The sequence below is a fragment of the Piliocolobus tephrosceles genome, chromosome 5, assembly GCF_002776525.5.
Source record: "Piliocolobus tephrosceles isolate RC106 chromosome 5, ASM277652v3, whole genome shotgun sequence".
Taxonomy (NCBI): Eukaryota; Metazoa; Chordata; class Mammalia; order Primates; family Cercopithecidae; genus Piliocolobus; species Piliocolobus tephrosceles.
Window position 1 is genome coordinate 52,607,270 of NC_045438.1, and position 24,836 is coordinate 52,632,105.

Sequence of the window (24,836 nt, forward strand, 5' to 3'; positions counted from 1 at the left end):
ACTCGGACCACGTGACTGTCTGACCACGTGAGCCGCGTCGCCGCGACCTCTTCCGCTCCCTAGGCCCTGGGACCTCCCGGTCCTTACCTGCTTCCGGCTTTCGTTTGCTTCCATATCCGCTCCTCTAGTCGCCCTCCGCTGTCCCCGCCTTCGTCCCCGGAAGATTGGGTCCTCTGGCCAGCCACTGTTTGCCGTTTGTACGGGCACCAAATAAAGTTTGTTTATTCAAAAGCACCTTTTTTTTTTAAAGCCACACCACCCCCATTCTCAGCTCCTCCTTCGCGGCGGTAACGCCTCTGTTTCTGAGGCGATTGAGCGCCGATCTTTGCGGCCGGGATCGCGGAACGTAATGGCTGTCGTCCCGGCGTCTCTCTCAGGACAGGACGTGGGGTTCGTCTTACTTTTCTCTTCCCCACTTTTGCGGAAAGCTGGGCTTCGTCGGGAGCCTGTGGGGACTAAGCGGAGGGCGCCCGCTCTCCGGTGGGCTGCGTTCGAGTGCCGCTGCCGGGCGCGGCTTCCCAGGACGCCTTTGCGGATTTCGCGGACTGGCTCGGAGGCGAGGGGAGGCGGCCCCGGGGAGGGAGCCCGCCCGCGGCGCCTGCTCGTAAGGATCAGGACAGGGCTCAGCTTCGCGGTCTGTTCCTGGCGGTCACTTTATTTATTCACTTTAATGAACTCGCTTTGGGGGCGTTAAAATTCTCCGTAAGAGTTGGGGATCTCAGAGCTATTAAGAAACGGGTTTCTTCCTGTTGATCAAATCGTAATCTCACAGTAAGAACTGTCTGTAGTTTTTTGCTTTATAGTCATCACGGTACAGATTCTTGGATGAAGTTGTGGGTGACCGTGCAAATAAGAACATCCATTTGCATAAATTGAATGGCCAAATTTATATTTGAAATTGGTCCTTACTTCAGAATACTGCAAAAGACGAGAACACTTTGTGGCAAATAAACCTGGGCGGAAAGTAGGTTGAGGCCAAGAAAGTGGCGCCAATGGCCCAAAATTGAAGCAGGCACTGTTTCAGGTCCTGCAAGTATAGAGAGTGTCTCCTTCAATTTTGCGCCCTAGGGCTTCTGGCCTCACTCCAGTCCTGGCCAGAGACTTTGCTCCAGAGGTGCAGGAAGTGTAGTAGTTAGGAAAACAGTAATACTTTCCAATTAAAGTAAAATCTCAAAAAAGGACTTACTGTACCTACTGCCTGCGGAAATTCAAGTGGCAGTTGATTTAATGTTCCTGCTCACCCTCTGAGGTATTAGTGTTCTTTCATTAATGAGTTTTAAAAATTAAATTCTGGTCAACGTAGTTATTATACACATTAAAAGCTAATCACTGTTTTGGGTGGTACTGAAAGCACCACAGAGTAAGAAAGTGTTTGCAGTTTTTTTCTTAAAGTTCTATAGCTGTCATTTGAGGAAACCTTTTGAAGAAATACCCAAGTTACAACCTAATAATTTAACGATTGTCTCTTGTGATCTGAAGATAAAAACACTGGTCAGCTAAACTCTGTGCTCTATGTTTAAAACTGCACGGAGTTTCACCACCAAATAAAGCTTTGTTTCTACCTGAATCATGTATTTCCTTAAAATGATACAAAATGATAATATGTAAATCTTGGTTTTTTTGTATGAATAAAATCAAGAATATCTTTAATTTTTTAATGGGGGTATAAGTTTTTCTTCATCTCCAGCTTGCTTCATTTTTGGACACTTCCATAAAATCTCTAATTTTTTGACTGGGAGAAAGACAGTAGCATGCCTTCATTTGCTTAGGGGCAGAATAGGATGGAAGGAGTCTATTGTGCAGATAGAGAAGGCAGAGAAGGGGAAAACCTTTGAAAAGAATTAAAATTGACTCATAATACAGACAGAATCGAGAGAAACAGGCTTACAAGTACCTTTAATTATTTATGTTGTTCAAGCACATTAGACACTTTAAAGTGGTTTTACATGCACTGCTTCTTTCACCTTTGTTAGCGGGTGACTTAGATAGTAGTAGACCTGGGACAAGAGCCTGTTTGATTTCTAAGCTAATCCATTCCCTATCCTGTCACATTGCTAAGCGAGTTTCTGATTTAGAAAAATAAAAGCAATAGAATATGAAAGATAAGAATGATTCAACAGACTACATGGGAGAATCTGGGATTAGAGGCCCCGAGACAGTTTGGCTTCCATGACATACCAGAGAAGTTTTCAGGTTTTCTTATGTCTTAATATAGTAATCACACAATACTTGTCTACCTTTTAATAGTTGTATGAAGAGTTTAATATACATGAAATGTTCCAGAAACTAAAAGCCAATCTTCTAGTATAGATGCTACTAAGTAATATAATGCATGTGACTCTTTTTTCTAGATCATTTGCATATCTTACAATTAAAGACAGAATACCACAGATCTTAACTAAGGTTATTGATACATTGCATCGACATAAAAGTGAATTTTTTGAGAAACATGGAGAGGTAAGAATTGTTTTAATTTTTTGTTAATTTTTCAACAGAAACGTAATAAACAGTTATTGAAGGCATCAATTTTCCTTTAAATGTAAAAATCAATAGCTGGGCCAAGTACTTATTTGGTTTTAATGTAATACATTGAAATGGAGATAGGACAGCCAATCTTTAATTTAGAAAATAATTGTGTTCCAACAATTATTTCTGCCAGTTATTTAGACCTCAGAATGTATTTTCTAATATACTTAATGTTATAATTGGTGAGTAGGCAACAGACTTGCAATTGACTTAGCCAAGTGACTAAGCAATTGAGTTGCTTAGAAGAGCTTTTTAAATTTCAAGTTTAATTTGAGTTGTAGTATTTATATTACTGATTTGAGATCTTGAGTCCTGTAAGTTCAAACTGCTATGCAAAGCTCAGTGATAGGAATTATAATTGATTGACACATTGTACTGATTCAAGTTGGGACTCATTAACATTCAGTGCAGAATAGGACTTTAGAAATCACTTTGTCCATTCAGTTAATGGATGAGGAGAAATCCAGATAACTATGTTGTGTTAGATATAGGTCTTTAAACCTGTAGGTTCAGTAATCTTTCTATTACACAATAGACTGTAAAAGAGCATGCATACACCAGTACATTTTTTTTAAGCGTTGAAAACAAAGATTTAGAGAAATGGTTGGTGATCTTTTCTCCTTGGCCAAGTTGAAATGGAGTGAGATAATACATACACAGTTTGAGTGTAATGTTCTACTTCTTTCAACTTCTTTTATATTGTCTTGTTTGAAACTAATCCTGGCATAACACAGGGATCACCTGTTGTTCCTTATTGCCAAAATGCAGCTTAATTCAGACACTGACAATTCTATTGATGAATGGTTTTAATGTTTATCACATAAACATAATTTTGATAGCTGACATACTTTTATCACACAAGTATAATTTAGCCAAATTTGGATAGTTCACTTTAGTATTTGGTCATATACGTAAGCAAATTACCGTAATACTTGTGTTTTTGTTGTTGTTTTGTTTTTTGAGACAGGATCTTGTTCTGTCTACTAGGCTAGAGTGCAGTGGCCCAGTTATGGCTCACTGCAGCCTCAAACTCCTAGATGCCAGCGATTCTCTTAGCTTAGCATCCTAAAGTGCCGGTGTTACAGGTGTGAGCCACTGTGCCTGGCACCATAGTGCTTTTGTAATTTCATTTTTTTCGACCAGAGTGATCTAAAATGTAGTAATTAATGAAGTCTTAGTATATTGCTACTTGGCCTGTATGCCCGTAATCATCAGGTGACTGAAGGCAGAGTTTATTGTCTCTCCAGCCCTATCCCATTTCACACTCTACTGGGCACAGAACAAGATGTAAATAAAATGTTGACATAGATAAAGTCTGCTTTTGGTAGCCTTTCTGTCCTTTTTTCCTTCCTCTATTATACCAATGACCACTCTCCTTGGGCCTCATGTGTTGTCCTAGCTCCCTAAGCCCCCACCTATAGCAGGGCCAGGCTTACCTCCAAAGGAGCCGTGCCACACAGTTTTCTGTCTTCCCCCACCTCAGTGGTCAAACGTCCTTCCCCTTAGACTACCTGGTTTGGCAGATGTGTATCTTTTGGAGACAGGGCTAGGCTTTATTCATCTTTCTCTGGTCCTGAGGTTAGTGTCAGGCACATACAGGGTTCAGTAAATGTTTGAATTCAATTCAAGTAGGTGAACAAACTGGCAGTGACATCACTCTTAATCCATTAGCCTTTGTAGGTATATGTTTCTGTAAAAGGGTGCCTGATACCCTATAAAACCTCAGGTGTTGGAATTTATAGTTAAAGAGTTGAAGTTTAAGACTTTAGGGTAGAGATTTGGAGGAGGAGGAGTTCCTCTCAGTCAGCCACAACTTTTTTTCTTCTATTTCTGAACCTGCAGAATCTCTAAAGCTTCAATCGTTTGTTCTAGCAGCAAAATAAATTCTACTTGGAACAAAAGAAGGATTGGAGAGATGTTTATATTGAGAAAATTACAGATCTGAAAGTAGGGACTAAATGTCAACATGATAAAAATTATCTTATAAAAATACTCAGGCTTGATGTTTATTCTCTACATTTTATTATATACATGTCTTATTAGGCTTACGTTTTCTTTTTTTTAATGGGGCAGGAATCTTGCTGATGTAAAACCAGAGGTGCCAAGTCATTTTCACTTCATTCTGATCCCATTACATTTGTCCCCCCTCCAATTGGCCTGTCATGTGAGATAATATTGTAGCACCTTGTATGTCAGCATATCTCATCTCACCTAGCTAGAACTCGGTGGAAAACAAGTTAAAAAAAAATTTGAGCTACCAAAGGAAACCTCAGAAAGGCCACAGTTTCTTTTCTAGTGGTGTCAAAGGTGAAAGAAGAATGTGTATGGAAGCATGAAAGACATGGAAAATCTGGCAGGGGTTCCTTTCCCTCTGTAGTAATGGTCACCGAAGATACGGAAAGGCCAGAACTTAGATAGATAAGGCATGATTATGTTCATATGAGATCTGTGTGTGTTTTTTGATTTTCAGTTTAAGAGTTCTAAATGTAATGTTTAAAGAAGTAAAATGTAGTTTTGAACATTTTTCTTTTCTTCTTAAGTCTGTAAAAATATGTTACCCTAGAGGAATTGCACAGACACACACACACACAAACACAGACACAGATACACACACAATTGATTTTTCTTGTATTTTTGCAGGAAGGCGTGGAAGCTGAAAAGAAAGCTATTTCTCTCCTTTCTAAATTACGGAATGAATTGCAAACAGATAAACCAATTATCCCCTTGGTTGAGAAATTTGTTGATACTGATATATGGAATCAGTACCTGGAATATCAACAGAGTCTTTTAAATGAAAGTGATGGAAAATCAAGATGGTTCTACTCACCATGGTTATTCGTAGAATGTTACATGTATCGTAGAATTCATGAAGCAATTATCCAGAGGTATGTATGTAATCATCAACTAGCAAATGTTTAGAAATTTATACTTTTTCTGAAATTGTAAAAGGATAAGTTTAAAAATAAACACCAGTGGAAACTTGAATTTGGTTGAGTTTAGCAAATCTTAATAGCATTGTTGGACATTTCTACAAATGTTACTGATGGACATTTCTACAGCTGTTACCGATTTAACAGATTCTTGGCAATTATAATCCACTTGCCTAGAATAGACATAAGAGTAAATATCTTTTTTTTTTTTTTTTTTGAGACGGAGTCTCGCTCTGTCGCCCAGGCTGGAGTGCAGTGGCCTGATCTCAGCTCACTGCAAGCTCTGCCTCCCGGGTTCACGCCATTCTCCTGCCTCAGCCTCCCGAGTAGCTGGGACTACAGGCGCCCGCCAACACGCCTGGCTAATTTTTTGTATTTTAGTAGAGACGGGGTTTCACCGTGTTAGCCAGGATGGTCTCGATCTCCTGACCTCGTGATCCGCCCGTCTCGGCCTCCCAAAGTGCTGGCATTACAGGCTTGAGCCACCGCGCCCGGCCCAAGAGTAAATATCTAAAGTACGAATTGGCCAGGCCCTGAGGTTCACACTTGTAATCCCAGCACTTTGGGAGACTGAGGTGGGCAGATTGCTTAAGGTTGGGAGTTCGAGACCAACCTGGCCAGCATAACAAAACCTGTCTCTACTAAAAATAAAAAAATTAGCAAGGCATGGTGGCATGGGCCTGTAATCCCAGCTACCTGGGAGGCTGAGGAATGGGAATTGCTTGAACCTGGGAGACAGAGGTTGCAGTGTGCCAAAATCTTGCCTCTGTACTCCAGCCTGAGCAACAGGGTGAAACTCTGTCTCAATAAAATAGATAAATAAAACATGAATTAATTAAAGATTCTAATAAAGACATAGAATAAAAGAAGTTTTGCTTATTGAGTAAAAAATGTTAATTTGAAATAGTTGCATATATATTAATCAGGATGGGACAAAGTAAGCATATGTTTTGTTTATTAAAATAGATAATAAACATGTTACAACTTATTTGGTTTAAGGAGTCATGAGAACAGTGAATCATGCAATTGTATTACAGTCTTAATCTTTCATCATTTTTAAAAAAACGTTAGTTTAGGAAAAGATTTTAAAAGTACGCGTGTTTCAAAGTAGCTTTTTATAGACTGGTTTGTATTATTTAATTTTTCCTAGGAAAACATCTGATAGAGAACTAGTTTTTAGGCCAGGCATGGTGGCTCACGCCTGGAATCCCAACACTTTGGGAGGCTAAGGCAGGTGGATCACTCGAGGTCAGGAATTTGAGACTAGCCTGGTGAACATGGCAAAACCCCGTCTCTACAGAAAATATGTAATTACCCAGGTGTGGTGGCACATTCCTGTATTCCCAGCTACCCGGGAGGCTGAGGCAGGAGAATCACTTGAACCTGGGAGGCGGAGGCTGCAGTAGCCGAGATTACACCACCGCACTCCATGCTAGGCGACAAAGCGAGACTGTTTAAAAAAAACAAAAAACTGTTATTTATAGTGCCAAAGAAAAGTTAATGGGGATTATTGGATTATCCTTAATGATCACAGGTTCCAAAAATCCAGGTTTGTTGACTAAGAGGAATCCTTTAGTATCTATTCGTAAACATAGCATAGGAAAATTTAAAGTCATCAAGTCAGCACTAATTGTAAATAAAATTATTTTGGGAAACATATGGAACTTTAAAATCTGTTCATTAGCTTTTTTGTCTTAATCTTACACACACACACACACACACACACACACATATATATATATTTTATGTTGTTTGAGATGGAGTCTCGCTCTGTCGCCCAGGCTGGAGTACAGTGGCGCAATCTTGGCTTGCTACAACCTCTGCCTTCAGGTTCAAGCAGTTCTCCTGCCTCAGCCTCCCCAGTAGCTGGGATTACAGACGCCTGCCACCTTGCCTGACTAATTTTTTTTTTTTTTTTTTTTGGTATTTTTAGTAGAGAGGGGTTTCGTTATGTTGGCCAGGCTGGTCTTGAACTCCTGACCCCAGGTGATCCTCCCACCTCATCCTCCCAAAGTGCTGGGATTACAGGCATGAACCACCACGCCCAGCCTATATATATTTTTTCATATCACAATTTGTTGTTTTTTCTGATAGGTAGGTTTTAGAACTTCTGGTCTAAAAGCAAAATACCCTAGTAAAACTCTGGTGCATGCCGGGTATGGTGGCTCACACCTGTAATCCCAGCACTTTGGGAAGCTGAGGTGGGCGGATCACAAGGTCAAGAGATCAAGACCATCCTGGCCAACATGCTGAAACCCCGTCTCTACTAAAAATACAAAAATTAACTGGACGTGGTGGTGCGCGCCTGTAGTCCCAGCTACTCAGCAAGCTGAGGCAGGAGAATCACTTGAACCCAGGAGGCGGAGGTTGCAGTGAGCTGAGATCGCACCACTGCACTCCAGCCTAGGTGAAAGGGCAAGACTCTGTCTCAAAAAAAAAAAAAAAACCTCCGGTGCACTGCTTGGCATGGAGAAGGCACCATGTAAGGAGCTGTCAGTAACTAGCAATGTTCTAGTGACTGCGCAGCCCAGTGAAATGTAGGCGTTGTTATGGTCCATTTTACAGTTGAGGTGACTGAGGATCAGACAGATTCCTAACATGTCCAAGGTGACATGGCTAGTAGATGGTAGAACCAGGATTTGAGCCTGGACTGTGTGAATCAGATTAGAGTTCTTATTCAACCATTCTTCCCAAATAGTAGATTTAGATGCCTGCCAAGGACTGAGAGTAGTCTGAAGTTCGGGGTGATGGTTTCATAATTTTGGAAAATATCTGTGGTATGAGCCAAAGCTGCCAAAGTGTTGAAAGACTGGGTGGCACCTTGAGCAGGGTTGGTGGAGTTTGGGCTTTTAAGGCAAGAGCAATGCTGTTTCTGAATTTGATTTTAGAGATTGATCAGGTTCAGAGACTAAAAGTACCTAGAGCAGATTTTCACAAACCTGGCTGCACATTTATGACCCAGTGGGGGGAAAGGAAGGCGGCTTCAAAAATGCATGTTTTTAGCCAGGCACAGTGGCTCACGCCTGTGATCTCAGCACTTTGGGAGGCCGAGGCGGGTGGATCACCTGAGGTCAGGAGTTTGAGACCAGCCTGGCCAACGTGGTGAAACCCCGTCTCTACTAAAAATACAAAAATTAGTCAGGCATGGTGATGGGCACTTGTAATCCCAGCTACTCAGGAGGCTGAGGCAGGAGAATCACTTGAACCCAGGAGTTGGAGGTTGCAGTGAGTCAAGATCATGCTATTGTACTCCAGCCTGGGTGACAAGAGTGAAACTCCGTCTCAAAAAAACCCCACGTAGTTTTAGATTATTATGTTGGAATAAATACAGATTGCTTAATTGATCTGGGGTGGGGCTTGGGTGTCAGTTTTTCTTTCGGAAGCTCAGGGAGTGATGATAGCCACTGGTTCAGCGAACAGATTGTTAAATGGGATAGAGGGAACATGCAGCTTTAAGTTCAAGAAACTAGAATGTTGCACAGTCACGGATGTAGAACTCTTCCCAAAGTGATTTCTGTGGCAGATAAAGAACCATCTTACAATGGAGCTAGCACTGAAGTCGTTCTGAAATGTCTAATTTTTGGGTTCTTGTGTGGGGGATCGCTATCCTAGGTCAATGGCAACTCCAAACTGACCAGCTTTTATAGCAGACATATTTACGTTAATTTACTATTTTATGCTGAAACATGCTTTGATAGTCTGCCAGTCTAAATTAAGATTCAAAGTTTTAGCCATATGTGAAATTTAAACATATTAAGTACATACACTTCAGATATTGAAAGGTGAAAATATAGAGAAAATATTAAATTTTTTTAAAAACTTTAATAAAGTGTAATATACATATAGAAAAATGCGCATGCCTTATATGTTCAAGAACATACTTGTGTACCCAGTGCCCAGATCAAGAGGCAGAATCTTACAGACCCCAGAAGTCCACTTTGAGTCTCCTTCCAGTCACCGCCATCATTACCCCTCAAGGATAACCGTTGTTCTGACCTGTGTTAGTTTTGCCTGTTTTTTAACTTTACTGAAACGAAATGATACAGTATATAGTTTTGTGTCTGGCTTCTTTCACTCATTTTTATGTTTGTGAGACTCATCCATATGTTACAATATAATTATAGATCATTCATTCTCATTGCTTTATAATATTGTGTTATATGAACGTATTACAATCTGTTTACTCCATTGTGATGGATATTTGAGTACTTTTCAGTTTGGAGTTGTTAGGAAGAATGCTGCTATAAACATTCTAACACTTTTTTGCTGAACATATGGATGAATACATCTGTTGGGTATATCCCTAGAAGTGAATCACTGGGTCATAGTGTGTGTACATACGCAGCTTTAGTAGATTCTAAAATAGCAAACATTCTAAAATGAGAATTTATATATAGTTATGTGAGTTTACTCTCTTAAATACAAGAAATAAAGCTCATTCTTACTATGAGGTGTGACTTTAATGAATGGTTTGTTAATAAAACATTAGAACATTTTTTATTAGAACCTTTTGTAGAGGTCCAGTAAATCTTTTTTTTTTTTTTTTTTTTTTTGTAGTAAATCTTTTAGGCATAGGGGCCATGTGGTCTCTGTTGCAGCTGCTGAACCTGTCGTTGCAGTGTGAAAGCAGCCTTAAATAATATGTAAGAATGAGCAAGGCCGTGTTCTAAAGAAACTTTATTTAATGGACACTGAAATTTGAATTTCATGTATCACAAAATACTACTTTTCTGTCACATTGTTTTCAGCCATTCAAAAATATAAAAACCATTCTTAGCATGTGAGTCAGACAAAACAGGTGGTGGACCGGATTGGATCTGTGCATCCGAATGATATTTGTCTTTTTAAGTCACCTTGAGAGACTGATGGATTTCAGCAGTGCTGCCATTGCCAAAACCATTTTTGAATTATTTGGAACTTCTTTCAGAGCCAGTTTACATGCCTCAAAAAGAAAATTTAGTCTTCTGTTTTTTTAGTTACTCATTTTTGATTAAAAAAAAAAGTTTTTATCCACTTTGATCACACACCTCATTCTACTGAAGTCACTCCGAGTGACTTTTGGCTGTTTCCAAAAATAAATTGACTCCAAAGGATGAAGATATGTGATCACTGACAGGAGGTTTAATGATGTGCCACAAGTTCTGAAGAAAATTCCACAAGAGGAATTCCAAAAGTGCTCTGAGCAATGGCAGTGCCCTTGGAATAAGGGTGTAGCTTCTCGAGGTGACTGACTGGCCGGAAGGAGGCAGCCATCATTCAGATGTTTAAATACTGGTATGTTATTTAAAACAAAACAAAACAAAACAAATCAAGCCCATTACATCGGTCTTAGATTGTTTTTACCCTAACATGAATGGCCCATGGAAAAAGTAGCTGATTTGGAAGACCTAATAATCTGAATGTCTTTTATATTCAATTCAGTAAAGTTTATTAAATCAGTATTTATATCTTCTTAGTTATGATTTTCTTAGGCCAATATGATATGATTTAATCTCTCGTTGGAAAACATGAAGGTGTAGTCGTGTCACATACATCACCTTTGGTTAAAGTTGCCCAAAAATACCTAAATATTAGTGATGAAAAATTATCATTCTTCTAAAACGTACAATAGTATTAAATCTGATTTATCTTAAGTACTCATTGTATTTTCATCATACTCTGTGTTTCATTCTGTTAATGATTGCTGCATTGTATTCAAATATTCTGTTTATATTCTATACATTTGTTATTAGAACTCTGCCACATCGGATGCTTAAAAAATGTTTGTTGAACTAAAACAGTTGTCTTGAAATTTATCTTTCTCCTCCTTTTGCCCTGGAATCCCTGCTGGGTAAATAATTATGAACATAGTCACTATTTAATATTTCCAGAAAAATACTTGATTTGGGAACTTTTGACAATGAAAATGAGTTTGAGAGATTTTTGTGTAATTTGATTATTTAGTGTTAAGTTTTTCTAGTTAGTCAATTAGATAAATGTTATATCTAGTTTCTGTTAGCACTAATTATTGAGATTGTGTGGTGCTATTTTCTTTTAAGAACTGCAGTTATCCAAATGTACAGACTAAAATGTTTCACTTAAGTTTTTCTCCTCCTTTAGTCCACCAATCGATTACTTTGATGTATTTAAAGAATCAAAAGAGCAAAATTTCTATGAGTCACAGGAATCTGTCATTGCTTTATGTACTCACCTGCAACAGTTGATAAAAACTATTGAAGACCTAGATGAAAATCAGCTGAAAGATGAGTTTTTTAAACTTCTGCAGGTAAATGTGATCATTAATCTTCTGAGTGTGTTTTATTTAAACAGAAAATAAACTGCTGTACAGTTAACAAAACATGTAAATATTTTTCTTTGCTATAATTGATCATTTTTTATCTCATGGTGTTAAGAGATGAAAATCCATTTAATTTCTAGAAATGGGTTTGAAATCTTTTCTGCTCTGACTGGCTATGATTTTAGTGGCAAAGAAGTTATCTGACTTTCTAGCTTCTGTCATACTTGAGAGAATACTTCATAGTAATTTGCTTAGCTTTTGTCGTGCTTGAAAGAATAATAGTAATTTCGTCTCCCAGCTGACTTGAGTGTGTGTTGGCTCTGTGGCTAATTTGTGTTTGGACCTGAGGCCTGTCGCTTAATTTCTCTGGGCCTCAGTTTCCTCCTCTGTTAAATGAAGATAATGTATACTTTGTAATTTGATGTGAGAATTCAACTAGATTCTTGCATGTGAAGTGCTGAGCGCAGAGCCTGGGATACAGCCTGCTGTTAGCATCAGTGGGTGATAATATTTGGGTAGTCAGTTGGCCCATTAATATACTTTCATTACATTTCTTTGTTTATCTTGTATTCAGTTTAGTTTTTAATTCATGCAAACATCCTGAAATTTACAACACATTATTAGAATCAGAACTATTAGGAAACATGTGGTACGTAGCAGTATCCCCAGCCCTCACGTTTTCCAGAAAAAGTGAGGAAGACTTTCAAAAAGAAATGTTAGAAAGTGCTATGAAGAGAAATAAAGCAGGAAAAGTGTGTTGGGGATGTTGGGGACAGGATCAGGGCTGCCAGGGAAGGGTCCATGGAGGCTGAGGCTACAGACCTGAAGGCAGGGAAAGGGTAAGTCAGGTGCATGTGTGGGGAGTACATGGAGATGTGAGAAAAATTGCAAGGAAACCCTGTAGTTGCTGAGAGGTCGGAGGGTGGAAGGGACACAGAACGGCTTGTATTAAATAAATTTTTACTAAAAGTGAAACAAGCCATCAGAGAAACCCTCTTAGAGCAGAGTGGTAATGCTATTTGACTATTTCAAGGAATGCTTCTGAGAATAGACTGCCAGGGGCGAAGGTGGAAATGGGGAGAGTTGGTCTGAAAATAACTTGGGGAGGGAGGTTGGGGCCAAGTTGGTAGCATAAGAGGTAGTGACATCACCAGAGCCTCGATGTTCTTTGAACATAGAAGCTACAGAAATTGCTGACAGATTATAGGTGGCGACAAAGCCCTGGTGAGACTTCGAGGGCAAGCAAAGTCACAAATAAAGGCATATTTTGAGTTCAAAACAAAAATTGTCAGGACATTGTTTTGTTTTGTTTTGTTTTTGAGACTAGAATCTCGCTCTGTCGCCCAGGTTGGAGTGCAGTGGCGTGATCTTAGCTCACTGCAACCTCCATCTCCTGGGGTCAAGCAATTCTCCTGCCTCAGCCTCCTGAGTAGCTGGGATTATAGGCGTATGCCACCACACCTGGCTAATTTTTGTATTTTTAGTAGAAATGGGGTTTCGCCGTGTTGGCCAGGCTGGTCTTGAACTCCTGACCTCAGGTGATCCACCCACCTTGGCCTCCCAAAGTGCTGAGATTATAGGCGTGAGCCACCTTGCCTGGCCCAGGACATTGTTAACTAATAAACCTTGTTTTTTGTTTTTTCCTCTCAACTCTGCCTTATGCTTAGCCTTGGAATTAAAAACAAAAACAAAAACAGGCATGCTAGTTCTTGACTCCTAGCTAGCCCATTCTTTCAGGGAATCATCTTCTTTGAATGTGTTCTTTGTCCCATAAGTATAATAAACTGTGAAGAAGAATGAGCATGCATCTATTTTCTGTCATCTGATTTGGCCAACAACTTCTTCACACTGTCGCTGTGCTCCCAAATGAAGGGGGCCAGAGTTGCCTCCACTTGGTGTCCACAGTGAGCAGCAGGTTAACCTCTCAAGGGAAGCTTGAAAACATTCTAGTTTGCAGAGAATGTTGATCGCTTTCAGGAGTCATAGCACTCTCCCACTGTCCACACGCACATTTCTGGGGCTACTATGGCAAATGCCATTCTAGGTGCTGGGCATGTAGTGGTAAAACAAAAACAGGCTGATTCTCCCTGTCAAAACTTGTAATCTTGAGGGAATATAGACAATCAAGTAATTGCACAAAAAACTATGTCGTTACAAACTAACGATAGACGTTGTCTTTGGGGCGAAGACGAAGACGTTGTGAAGGGAAAGTGCAGGAGGCTAGCACAGAACCTGCTCTTAGTCGCTGAAGGCCATCGTGGACATCATTGTATGCATTTCTTCAGGAAACTTTAGAAAAGGGTGACCTTGGACGCTTTAGTTACTATTTAAGCCTTATTTTTTAAAAAAATTTATTCATTTATCTCTTTTTAAAATAATACTATTCGGCCGGGCGTGGTGGCTCACACCTGTAATCCCAGCACTTTGGGAGGCCGAGGTAGGCAGATCACCTGAGGCCAAGAGTTTGAGACCAGCCTAGTTAACATGGCAAAACCCCATCTCTACTGAAAATACAAAAAATTAGCCAGGCGTGGTGGTGGGCGCCTGTAATCCCAGCTACTTGGGAGGCTGAGGCAGGAGAACAGCTTGAACCTAGGAGGCGGAGGTTACAGTTAGCCGAGATCACGCCACTGCACTCCAGCCTGGGCGACAGAGCGAGATTCCGTTTCAAAAAATAAATAAAAATAAAAATAAATAATACTATTCGCCTATAATCTCAGTACTCTGGGAGGCTAAGGCGATCACATCACTTGAAGTCAGGAGTTCGAGATCAGCCTGTCCAACGTGGCGAAACCCTATATCTACTAAAAATATACAAATTAGCTGAGCGTGATGGCATACACTTGTAATCCCAGCTACTTGGGAGGCTGAGGCAGGAGAACTGCTTGAACCTGGATGGTGGAGGTTACAGTAAGCCAAGATCACACCACCACACTCCAGCTTGGGTGACAGAGGGAGACTTTATCTCAAAACAAAAAAATTAAAAAAACAGGGCCAGGCGTGGCGGCTCAAGCCTGTAATCCCAGCACTTTGGGAGGCTGAGACGGGCGGATCACGAGGTCAGGAGATCGAGACCATCCTGGCTAACACAGTGAAACCCCATCTCTACTAAAAAATACAAAAAACTAGCCGGGCGAGGTGGCGGGCGCCTGTAGTCCCAGCTACTCAGGAGGCTGAGGCAGGAGAATGGCGGGAACCCAGGAGGCAGAGCTTGCAGTGAGCCGAGATCCAGCCACTGCACTCCAGCCTGGGCGACAGAGCAAGACTCCGTCTCAAAAAAAAAAAAAAAAAAAAAAAAAATTAAAAAAACAGAAAAAAAACTATTGGTTGGAACATGCATTCTCCTTATTATAAATTACAAATGAGGGCCTGACAAGGTGGCTCATGCTTGTAATCTCAGCATTTTGGGAGGCCACGGCAGGAGGATTGCTTGAGGCCAGGAGATAGAAATTAGCCTGGTCAACATAGTGAGACCCCATCTTTATTAAAAAAAAAATCACAAGTGAGAGTAGTCTGTTTTAGCTAGTGTTTATTGAGTACTTCTATATGCCAGGTATTTGGTACATTATTTGCTTGTATTATATCAATTCTCACAATTAATTCTGTGAGGTAAGTAGTAATATCTCATTTTTCAGTTGCAGGACTTGAGCCTTAGAGGGCTTAAGTTTAATTTGTCGATGATCATAAACTGAAGATGCTGAGTTTGAACCCAGGTCGAGCCTGAAGTCCTAAACGTGTAATTTTATGGCTTAAAAAAAAAAAAAGGCCTACATACTATTTTCTACAAAACGTAATTGAGTATTAATTCAATTTAAAGTGGAATAAGATAATTGATTACAATGGGTCTTTAGTTAACATGACCTTGTTTAAAAAGTAGTGTCTTTAGATATCACCTTGTTCAGTTTTTAAAATTTTACAAATGAGAGAACCAAATCCCGGAGAGGTGTCATGTCCTAAGGTTATGCAGTTAGTGAAAGAAACTGGGCAGTTCTGCAGGGGCTAGGAGGAAAAAATAAACTTTTATTTTTTCTCTTGACTCTGTATTATATGGGCAACTTTGAGCCTCTCTTTACAGCAACCGATGATGTTCTAATATCTTTAAGCTGCAAAAACTTTTATTCTGAATAAATAATGTGAGTGCTAAAATAATTGAAACCAGTTTTTTTAGTCCATTACATACTGATGAATTAGAAATTTCAGTTTTTATCTTGTTAATACAGCATCATGTGAAACAAAGTTTGTGCATTGTTAGAGAAAGTATAGATTTGATGGGCATTTAAAGAGTTTTGTAGATATGTATTAGTTTTTTAGCAATGTTCCACCACCCTGCTACATAATGGAGTTTTGTTGTCTATTCAGCAGAAGGGTGAATATTTTGTACTTTTTCTTTTTCAGATTTCACTGTGGGGAAATAAGTGTGATCTGTCTCTCTCAGGTGGAGAAAGTAGTTCTCAGAAGACCGATGTACTAAATTCATTGGAAGACCTAAAACCTTTCATTTTATTGAATGATATGGAACATCTTTGGTCATTGCTTAGCAATTGCAAGAAAACAAGAGAAAAAGCTTCTGTTACTAGAGTGTATATTGTTCTTGATAATTCTGGGTTTGAGCTTGTTACAGATTTAGTATTAGCCAACTTCTTGTTGTCCTCTGAACTGGCTACTGAGGTTCATTTTTATGGAAAAACAATTCCATGGTTTGTTTCTGATACTACTATACATGATTTTAATTGGTTAATTGAACAGGTAAAACATGGTAATCATAAGTGGGTGTCCAAGTGTGGGGCTGACTGGGAAGAGTATGTTGAAATGGGTAAATGGGTTTACCACGATCATATATTTTGGACTCTGCCTCATGAGTACTGTGCAATGCCTCAGGTTGCTCCCGACTTATATGCTGAACTACAGAAGGCACATTTAATTTTATTCAAGGGTGATTTGAATTACAGGAAGTTGACAGGTGACAGAAAATGGGAGTTTTCTGTTCCATTTCATCAGGCTCTGAATGGCTTCCATCCCGCACCCCTCTGTACCATAAGAACATTAAAAGCTGAAATTCAGGTTGGTCTGAAGCCCGGGCAAGGGGAACAGCTCATGGCCTCTGAGCCCTGCTGGTGGACCAGTGGAAAGTATGGAGTATTTCAGTACGATGGTCCCCTTTGACTTGATTTAGGAGCTCTCAGTTGCATAGAAAGATCTGACCAGCACCTTTTCATCCCCAGAAAAGGAGCGCGTGAATTGAGTTGCCTGGCGGCTGGCTCTGTACATGCTCTGGGAAGCTTAGCTTCTCGGTGCCCATATATATGCACTGGATGATTTTTCTTTTTAACATTTTGCCCCACTATACTGTTTTGGGGATAGATGGGTTAAGCAAGTTATAGATAATTACATTTATATTGGAGTTTTAGCAACTTTTTTTCAGGTTAAATACATCATTTCAAGTGCTTTTAATGAACTTTTTTTAATTGGCTAGGAAGCAAAAAATAAGCGAGTTCTGCTTTTAGTTAGTTAACCCTATTCTTTTCTTAAACAGTACACTGCATGGTATTTCATATTCCAGGAAGCATGGAATTTTATTTTGCTTGATTTTGGGCTCATGAAATAATAGCTCTGTGAAAATGCACATCTTAATGACTCTCTGTAAAGAGGCATTCCTTACAACTGTGATGTTTCCTCACATAAAAGTTACCTCATAAGTTAATTCTAACTTTTATTCTCCTTGAATTTTTTTTTTTTTTTTTTGAGGCGGAGTCTTGCTCTGTCGCCTGGACTGGAGTGTAGTGGCCGGATCTCAGCTCACTGCAAGCTCCGCCTCCCGTGTTTACGCCATTCTCCTGCCTCAGCCTCCCGAGTAGCTGGGACTACAGGCGCCCGCCACCTCGCGCGGCTAGTTTTTGTATTTTTAGTAGAGACGGGGTTTCACCGTGTTAGCCAGGATGGTCTCGATCTCCTGACCTCGTGATCTGCCCGTCTCAGCCTCCCAAAGTGCTGGGATTACAGGCTTGAGCCACCGCGCCTGGCGAATTTTATTTCATTTCAATAGCTTGTTTCATTTGCACACCTTTGTATTTTGATTGACCTGTAGAATGGATGTTAGGAAACCTAGAATTGAACATAGTGAAATAAATGGTATTTTAAGAAATGTAATATCTTTTATATTCTATTTATGATATCCATAATCAAATGAGATTATTTTACCACATAAGTGTTTTAAATAAACAGATTTTTAGTTTGCAGTTTTAGGAAAATGCTTTAGATAGAAAAGGTTCTTACGCATTGAATTTGGAGTACTACCAACAAGGAATGAATTTATTTTTTATATTCTTACACATTTTATTGGTCGTTGTCACAGATACTAAATACTAAAAATTTCAGGTCAGTTTGTTTTGAAACTGAAATTGGAAATAAATCTGGAAATGTTTTGTTGCACTAAAATAATAAAATGAGTTGTACTGAAAATCTCATTGGTTTTATTTTCCAGTGGGGAAAAGTCAAGAAAGGAAGATTAAAAATGAGGTTTATATAAAAAGAAACTCATAATACGTATTATAGATGTTGCCAAAAGCAGTTATTAAATATCATTTATAAAAGATTATTAGTCTGTGCTCTAGCTAAGTATTAAAAAAGATTTTTGCAAAATGTTTATATAAAACTGTACATTTTGAATCTACTGTGTTTCTTTATCCACATGTGTGCCTCTTTTAAAGAGTAAGTTTGTAAAATGCTTCCGTATTAGAATTGTTTGTAGGCATTTGACATAATTTAGAACACAGTTGTATATTTAGGTTGACTTCATAGCCACCATGTGAGCTCCAGCGCTGGAAGTAGTTCAACACTCCCCTTCCCCATGAAAAAGAGCAAGGAAGCTAACTAGTGCAAGAAAGGTGGCACTGAGGAAGAGGAAGTCAGGTCAAGATAGAATTTTTTTTAATGCTGAGCAGGAGGAAGGGCTTACCTATTTTCACCAGTTGATTTTTAAGTTTTAATGTTAGTTTAGTGTTGTTTTGTTTTTAAGACAGGGTCTCGCCCTGTTTCCCAGGCTGGAGTGCAGTGGCATGATCACAGCTCATTGCAGTTTTGACCTCCCAGACTTAGGCGATCCTCTCACCTCAGCCTCTTCAGTAGCTGGAAATATGGGTGTGTGCCACCATGTCCAGCTAATTTTTTTTGTTTTGTAGCGGTGAGGTCTCACTATGTTGCCCAGAGCTAGTCTCAAACTATTGGCTTCAGCCTCCCGCAGTGCTGGGATCATAGGCAAGGCCACTGTGCCCAGCCTCACCAGTTTATTTTATTTTTTTATTTTTATTTTTTTTTGAGACAAAGTCTCGCTCTGTCGCCAGGCTGGAGTGCAGTGGTGTGATCTCAGCTCACTGCAATCTCCACCTGCCAGGTTCAAGTGATTCTTGTGCCTCAGCCTCCACCATGCCCTGCTAATTTTTGTATTTTCAGTAGAGATGGGGTTTCACCATGTTAACCAGGATGGTCTCAATCTCTTGACCTCGTGATCTGCCTGCCTCGGCCTCCCAAAGTGCTGGGATTACAGGCGTGAGCCACCACGCCCGGTCCAGTTGATTTTTTAAAACAGCTTTATTGAAATGTAAATACAATTCATCCATTTAAAGGGTACAGTATTTTAGTATATTCACAGGGTTGTTTTTGTCACCATTATAACAAACTAGTACCCATTAATAGTCATTCCCCATTCCCCCATCCTTAGCACTTGGCAACCACGAATCTTTCTGTCTATATGAATTTAAATGTTCTGGACATTACATATAAATAGAATCAAAATAGGTGGTCTTTTGTGACTAGCTTATTTTGAAGGTTCATCAGTTGTATGTGTCAGTCAGTCCCAACTCTTCTCTAATTAGGACTCTACAAGTACTTCATCTTTTTTGATGGCTGAATGCTTTTTTTTTTTTTTTTAAAGAGATGGGGTTTTGCCATGTTGCCCAGCCTGGTCTCCAACTCCTGGGTTCAAGCAGTCCAGCCGTCTTTGCCTCCCGAAGTGCTGGGATGACAGTTGTGAGCCACTGCACCCGGCCCAAATACTATTCCATTGTATGGACATACCACGTTTTATTCATTTGTCAGGTGATGGGCATTTGGGTTGTTTCCACTTTTTGACTATTATGAATAATACTATGAACATTCATGTACAAGACTTGTGTACGTTTTCACTTCTTTTGGGTATATACGTAGCCAATGAAAGTGAAAGTGTTCGGTCATATGGTAACTGTGTAATGTTTTGAGTGTCTGTCAAATACTTTCCCCGAAGTGTTTGCACCATTTCACATTCCTTCCAACAATGCACGAGGGCTCCAACTTCACATCTTTGTCAGCACTTGTTACTTTTTTTTTTTTTTTTTTTTTTTTTTTTGAGACAGAGTCTTGCTCTGTCACCCAGGCTGGAGCGCAGTGGCGTGTTTGCTCACTGCAACTTCTACCTCCCAGTTTAAGCGATTTTCCCACCTCAGCCTCCACAGTAGCTGGGACTACAAGCGTGGGCCACCACACCTGGCTCATTTTTTGTATTTTTAATAGAGATGGGTTTCAACATGTTGGCCAGCCTGGTCTTGAACTCTTGACCTCAAGTGATGCACCGGCCTTGGTATTCCAAAGTGCTGGGATTACAGGCATGAACCACTGTGCCTGGCCTGTTATTAATAGTATCCGTGTTTTTGATTATAGCTGAACTGTTGGGTGCAAAGTGGGAATGTCATACTTTTGAATGGCATTTCCCGAATGAATAATGTTGAGCATATTTTCATGTGCTTATTGGCCATTTGTGTATCTTCCTTGGGAAGATGTCTTCAATTCCTTTGCCCATTTAAATATTATATTCTTATTGAGTTATAAGATTTAAAAAATATATTCTGGGCTGGGCGCAGTGGCTCACGCCTGTAATCCCAGCATTTTGGGAGGCCAAGGCAGGTGGATCACCTGAGGTCAGGAGTTCAAGACCAGCCTAGCCAACATGCTGAAACCCCCATCTCTACTAAAAATACAAAAATTAGCTGGGCATGGTGGCACATGCCTGTAATCCCAGCTCGGGAGGCTGAGGCAGGAGAATTGCTTGAACCAGGGAGGTGGAGGTTGCAGTGAGCCAAGGTCACACCACTGCACTCCAGCCTGGTGACAGAGTGAGTCTCTGTCTCAAAATAAATAAATAAATAAATAAATAAGTAAGTAAGTAAGTAAGTAAGTAAAATATTCTGGCAGGGGGTCGTGGCTCTCGCCTGTCATCCCAGCACTTTAGGAGGCTGAAGTGGGCAGATCGTGAGGTCAGGAGTTCAAGACCAGCCTGGCCAATATGGAGAAACCCTGTCTCTACCAAAAAATACAAACATTAGCCGGGTGTGGTGGCACATGCCTATAGTCCCAGCTACTCAGGAGGCTGAGGCAAGAGAATCACTGGAACCTGGGAGGCCGAAGCTGCAGTGAGCCGAGATCGCGCCACTGCACTCCAGCCTGGACGACAAGAGCGAGACTCCGTCTCCAAAAAAAAATGTATATATATATTCTGGATACAGGTCTCTTATTGGACATATGACTTATAAATATTTTCTCCAATTCTGTGTGTTGCCTTATCACTTTCTTGATGGTATCAGTTTGCAGCACAAACGTTTTAAATTTGGATAAATACTTTTATTGCAAAACATTGGTGTTGAAGCTGCTTAAAATCCTCTCAAGGGTCTCTAAAGTGAGGGACTGAGAAACCAAATGGACAGGGCTCTGCCAACCTTCTCTCAACTCCCCTCAACCCTCCCCCCATCCTGCTTCCAACACGCTTGTTTCCACCTGAGCAAATGTGGCCTACACACGTTTAGCATGGGTGCAGAGGAGCACAGCGGGAAAGCTGAGGTTCCGCAATGGGGTGTGAATGGGTTTTCCACTAAAGAGCTGAGCAGGCTTCCCAAAATAGCAGCTTCAATTGTTTCTCAACTGCTACCACACCTACATATGAAGTAAGTGTAGCTTATAAATTTCATGCAATACATTTTTATCAAGACATAGATCCGGTATTGTAGGTATATTAGGATGAAATGTAGACGAAGGGCAGGCAAATAATTATGCAGAGGATGGTGTTTTTATTTAACAGCAAGTGGACAAGATTTGTTGGCATGATCCAGCTTTTCTTTATTTTTTCTGAGATGAAGTCTTGCTCTGTCACCCAGACTGGAGTGCAGTGGCATAATCTTGGCTCACTATAACCTCTGCCTCCGGGTTCAAGTGATCCTCCTGCCTCAGCCTCCCAAAATAGCTGGGACTACAGGCTCACGCCACCACGCTCAGCTAATTTTTTTATTTTTATTTTTATTTTTATTTTTAGTAGAGACAGGGTTTCGCCATGTTGGCCAGGCTGGTCTAGAACTCCTGATCTCAGGTGATCCGCCCACCTTGGCCTCCCTAAGTGCTGGGATTACAGGTGTGAGCCACCAGGCCCAGCCATGATCCAACTTTTCTTACTAATTTGAGGCAATGTTTGTGTTTGATAAAATGCAGTAATGTTTTTGAACCTTTGTAAAGCCAAAATCCTAGCTGCTTATTCTCAAGGTCATGTTTCTATAAAAGAAAAACGCACAAGCCACAAAAAGCAACACGGTTTAAACCTTTATTTGCATTTTAAGAAAACCCCAGAGTGGATTGAAAACATAGTTCAAAGTTCTTATTAAAATTTCCTCTCCCAATCATTTTTCTAACACAGCCCTCTCTGCGCAAACTCCCACTAAGCCTTATTCCAGAACATCTGCCACAAAATTTTTCCTCTTTTTCTTTCTACCCTCCTTTTTTTGCTAGATTGGGAGTAGAGAAGACTTCGAACACTTCTATGCATTCATGTCATTACCTAGATAAAGTGCTCATGCCATGTCTGACACTCGTGTTAAGCATTAAGTGATATCTTGAAATTGCAGCAAATGAATACAGCAGAGGGAAAAAAAAAACAAAACTCAGAAAAACAACAACAGTGTAGTAACACTATCTCCGAATACCCTTGTTAAGATTTGATGTATATATTGCTAAGTTCTTCTTTATGTATAGACATACTTTTTTTTTACATTTCTAAGATAAAAAAGCAGAATCATGCCATTAAAACTTTTTTTTTTTTTTGAGACAGGGTCTTGCTCTGTTGCCCAGGCTGGAGTACAGTGGTGCAATCTCAGCAGCTTCAACCTCCTAGGCTCTGGTGATCTTCCCACCTCAGCCTTCCAAGTAACTGAGACTACAGGCATGCACCACCATACGTGGCTAATTTTAAAATTTTTTTGTAGAGATGAGGTCTCACTATGTTACCCAGGTTGGTCTCAAACTACTGGGCTCAAACGAGACTCCTGCCTCAGCTTCCCAAAGTGCTGGGATTATAGGCATGAGCCTATACCCAACCATTTTTAAAAAAAAATTTTTAAGTATTTTTCCAACTTCCAACTTTTGTTGGATTGGTTTTATCGTTGTTGTCATTTTACTTTTTGTGGGGTTTTTGTTTGTTTAATTTACTAATTAGTTCCTGTTAGACGGATAGGAGGTTTTTTTTGTTTTTGTTTTTTCTTTGAGATGGAGTTTCGCTCTTGTCCCCCAGGCTGGAGTGCAATGGCACGATCTCAGCTCACTGCAACTCCGCCTCCCGGGTTCAAGCGATTCTCCTGCCTCAGCCTCCCGAGTAACTGGGATTACAGGTGCCTGCCACCATGCTCGGCTAATTTTTGTATTTTAGTAGAGACGGGGGTTTCGCCATGATGGTCAGGCTGGTCTCGAACTCTGGACCTCAGGTAGTCTACCCACCTTGCCCTCCCAAAGTGCTGGGATTGAAGGCGTGAGCCACTGTGCCCGGCCAGGAGATTTTCTTTCTTTCTTTTCTTTCCTTTCTTTTCTGGATAACAACATGATCTTGGTACTAAATAATGGCCTGAGACTCATAAATACTTGATTTCTAATTCTTGATTGTCTTAGTCCATTGGTGCCACTATAACAAAATACCTGAGACTGGGTAGTTTAAAAACGACAGAAATTTATTTCTCACAGTCCTAGGGGCTGGGAGTCCAAGATCAACGTGCCAGCAGGTTTGTTGACTGTGAGGTCCTGGTCTCAGCTTCCAAGATGGTGCCTTGTCGCTGCATCTTCTGGAGGAGGGGAGGAACACTGTGCCCTTGCTTGGAGAAGGCGGACGCGCAAGGGAGCTGAAGGCTGCGTGAGGCCTCAGAAACCCACCTGTGAAGGCGGATCCCTCCTGACCGAATCACCTCTTAAAGGCCCCGCCTCTTAATACCACCCTATTGGCCACCATTTTCGGCACATGAATTTTGGAGGGGATAGATTCAAATCACAGCACCAGTCTACTATGAACTATGTGACCTGAGTCACATTCTTACCACTTTGCTGGAAAAAGAAACGTTAATTCCGGTCAATTTAAACTGCATTCAATCCCAAACCCAGATTACCCCAGGGAAACCGGAAACTTGCTGAACGGTATTAACATTCTGGCACCCCCTAGTGGCCATCTGAATATTCTGTAAAACCTGATTTTTTCCATTTTGCTTTTCTTTGGTGTGGTACATTTTTCATTTTCAGTTTATTTACTATTAGTTCACTCCATTTTCAAACCTTTTAGAAAATAAAAGGGAGCATCAGTTCGTATGGAAGACAATTCTAACTTGTCGATTCCCACTAGTCTTACATTTCTTGGGGGCAGCCACCTGAATCTTCTGTGTATTTGTCCTACACACCATTGAACACAGTAGATGCTCAACGAATGACTGATTGATAGGTAATGCATTCCGGTGTTTGAAATACTTCTTGTTTTGTTTTGCTTTGTGTTTTGAGATGGAGTCTTGCTTTGTCACCCAGGCTGGAGTGCAATGGTGTGATCTCCACTCACTGCAACCTCCGCCTCCTGGGTTCAAGTGATTCTCCTGCCTCAGCTCCCCGAGTAGCTGGGATTACAGGCATGCGCCACCACACTTGGCTAATTTTTTTTTGTTTTTGTTTTTGTTTTTTTGTATTTTTAGTAGACACGGTGTTTCATCATGTTGGTGAGGCTGGTCTCAAACCCCCTGAACTCAAGTGATCCGCCCACCTCGGCCTCCCAAAGTGCTAGGATTACAGGC

The 24,836-nt window shown here is 40.4% G+C and overlaps 2 protein-coding genes across 3 annotated transcripts in view; one reads left to right on the top strand and one right to left on the bottom strand.

Annotated features, from left to right (window-relative positions):
- Positions 1–523, bottom strand: part of RMND1 (required for meiotic nuclear division 1 homolog) — a 52,656-nt gene extending 52,133 nt beyond the window's left edge. The window contains exon 1 of the mRNA XM_023206140.3: positions 88–523. The gene's annotated coding sequence lies outside the window, so the exon portion shown is untranslated. The remainder of the gene's footprint in view (positions 1–87) is intronic.
- On the top strand, positions 62–17,434 carry ARMT1 (acidic residue methyltransferase 1). Of its 2 annotated transcripts, none has more exons than XM_023206143.2 (5): positions 62–390; positions 2,352–2,457; positions 5,167–5,411; positions 11,556–11,721; positions 16,129–17,434. In XM_023206143.2, exons 1-5 carry the CDS (start codon positions 350–352, stop codon positions 16,894–16,896), a joined length of 1,326 nt encoding a protein of 441 aa, XP_023061911.1. In that variant the 5' UTR covers positions 62–349; the 3' UTR covers positions 16,897–17,434. The 2 variants fall into 2 exon arrangements, with proteins under 2 accessions (XP_023061911.1, XP_023061912.1); XM_023206144.3 differs by having other exon boundaries at positions 282–604.
- Positions 17,435–24,836: the final 7,402 nt, after the last annotated feature.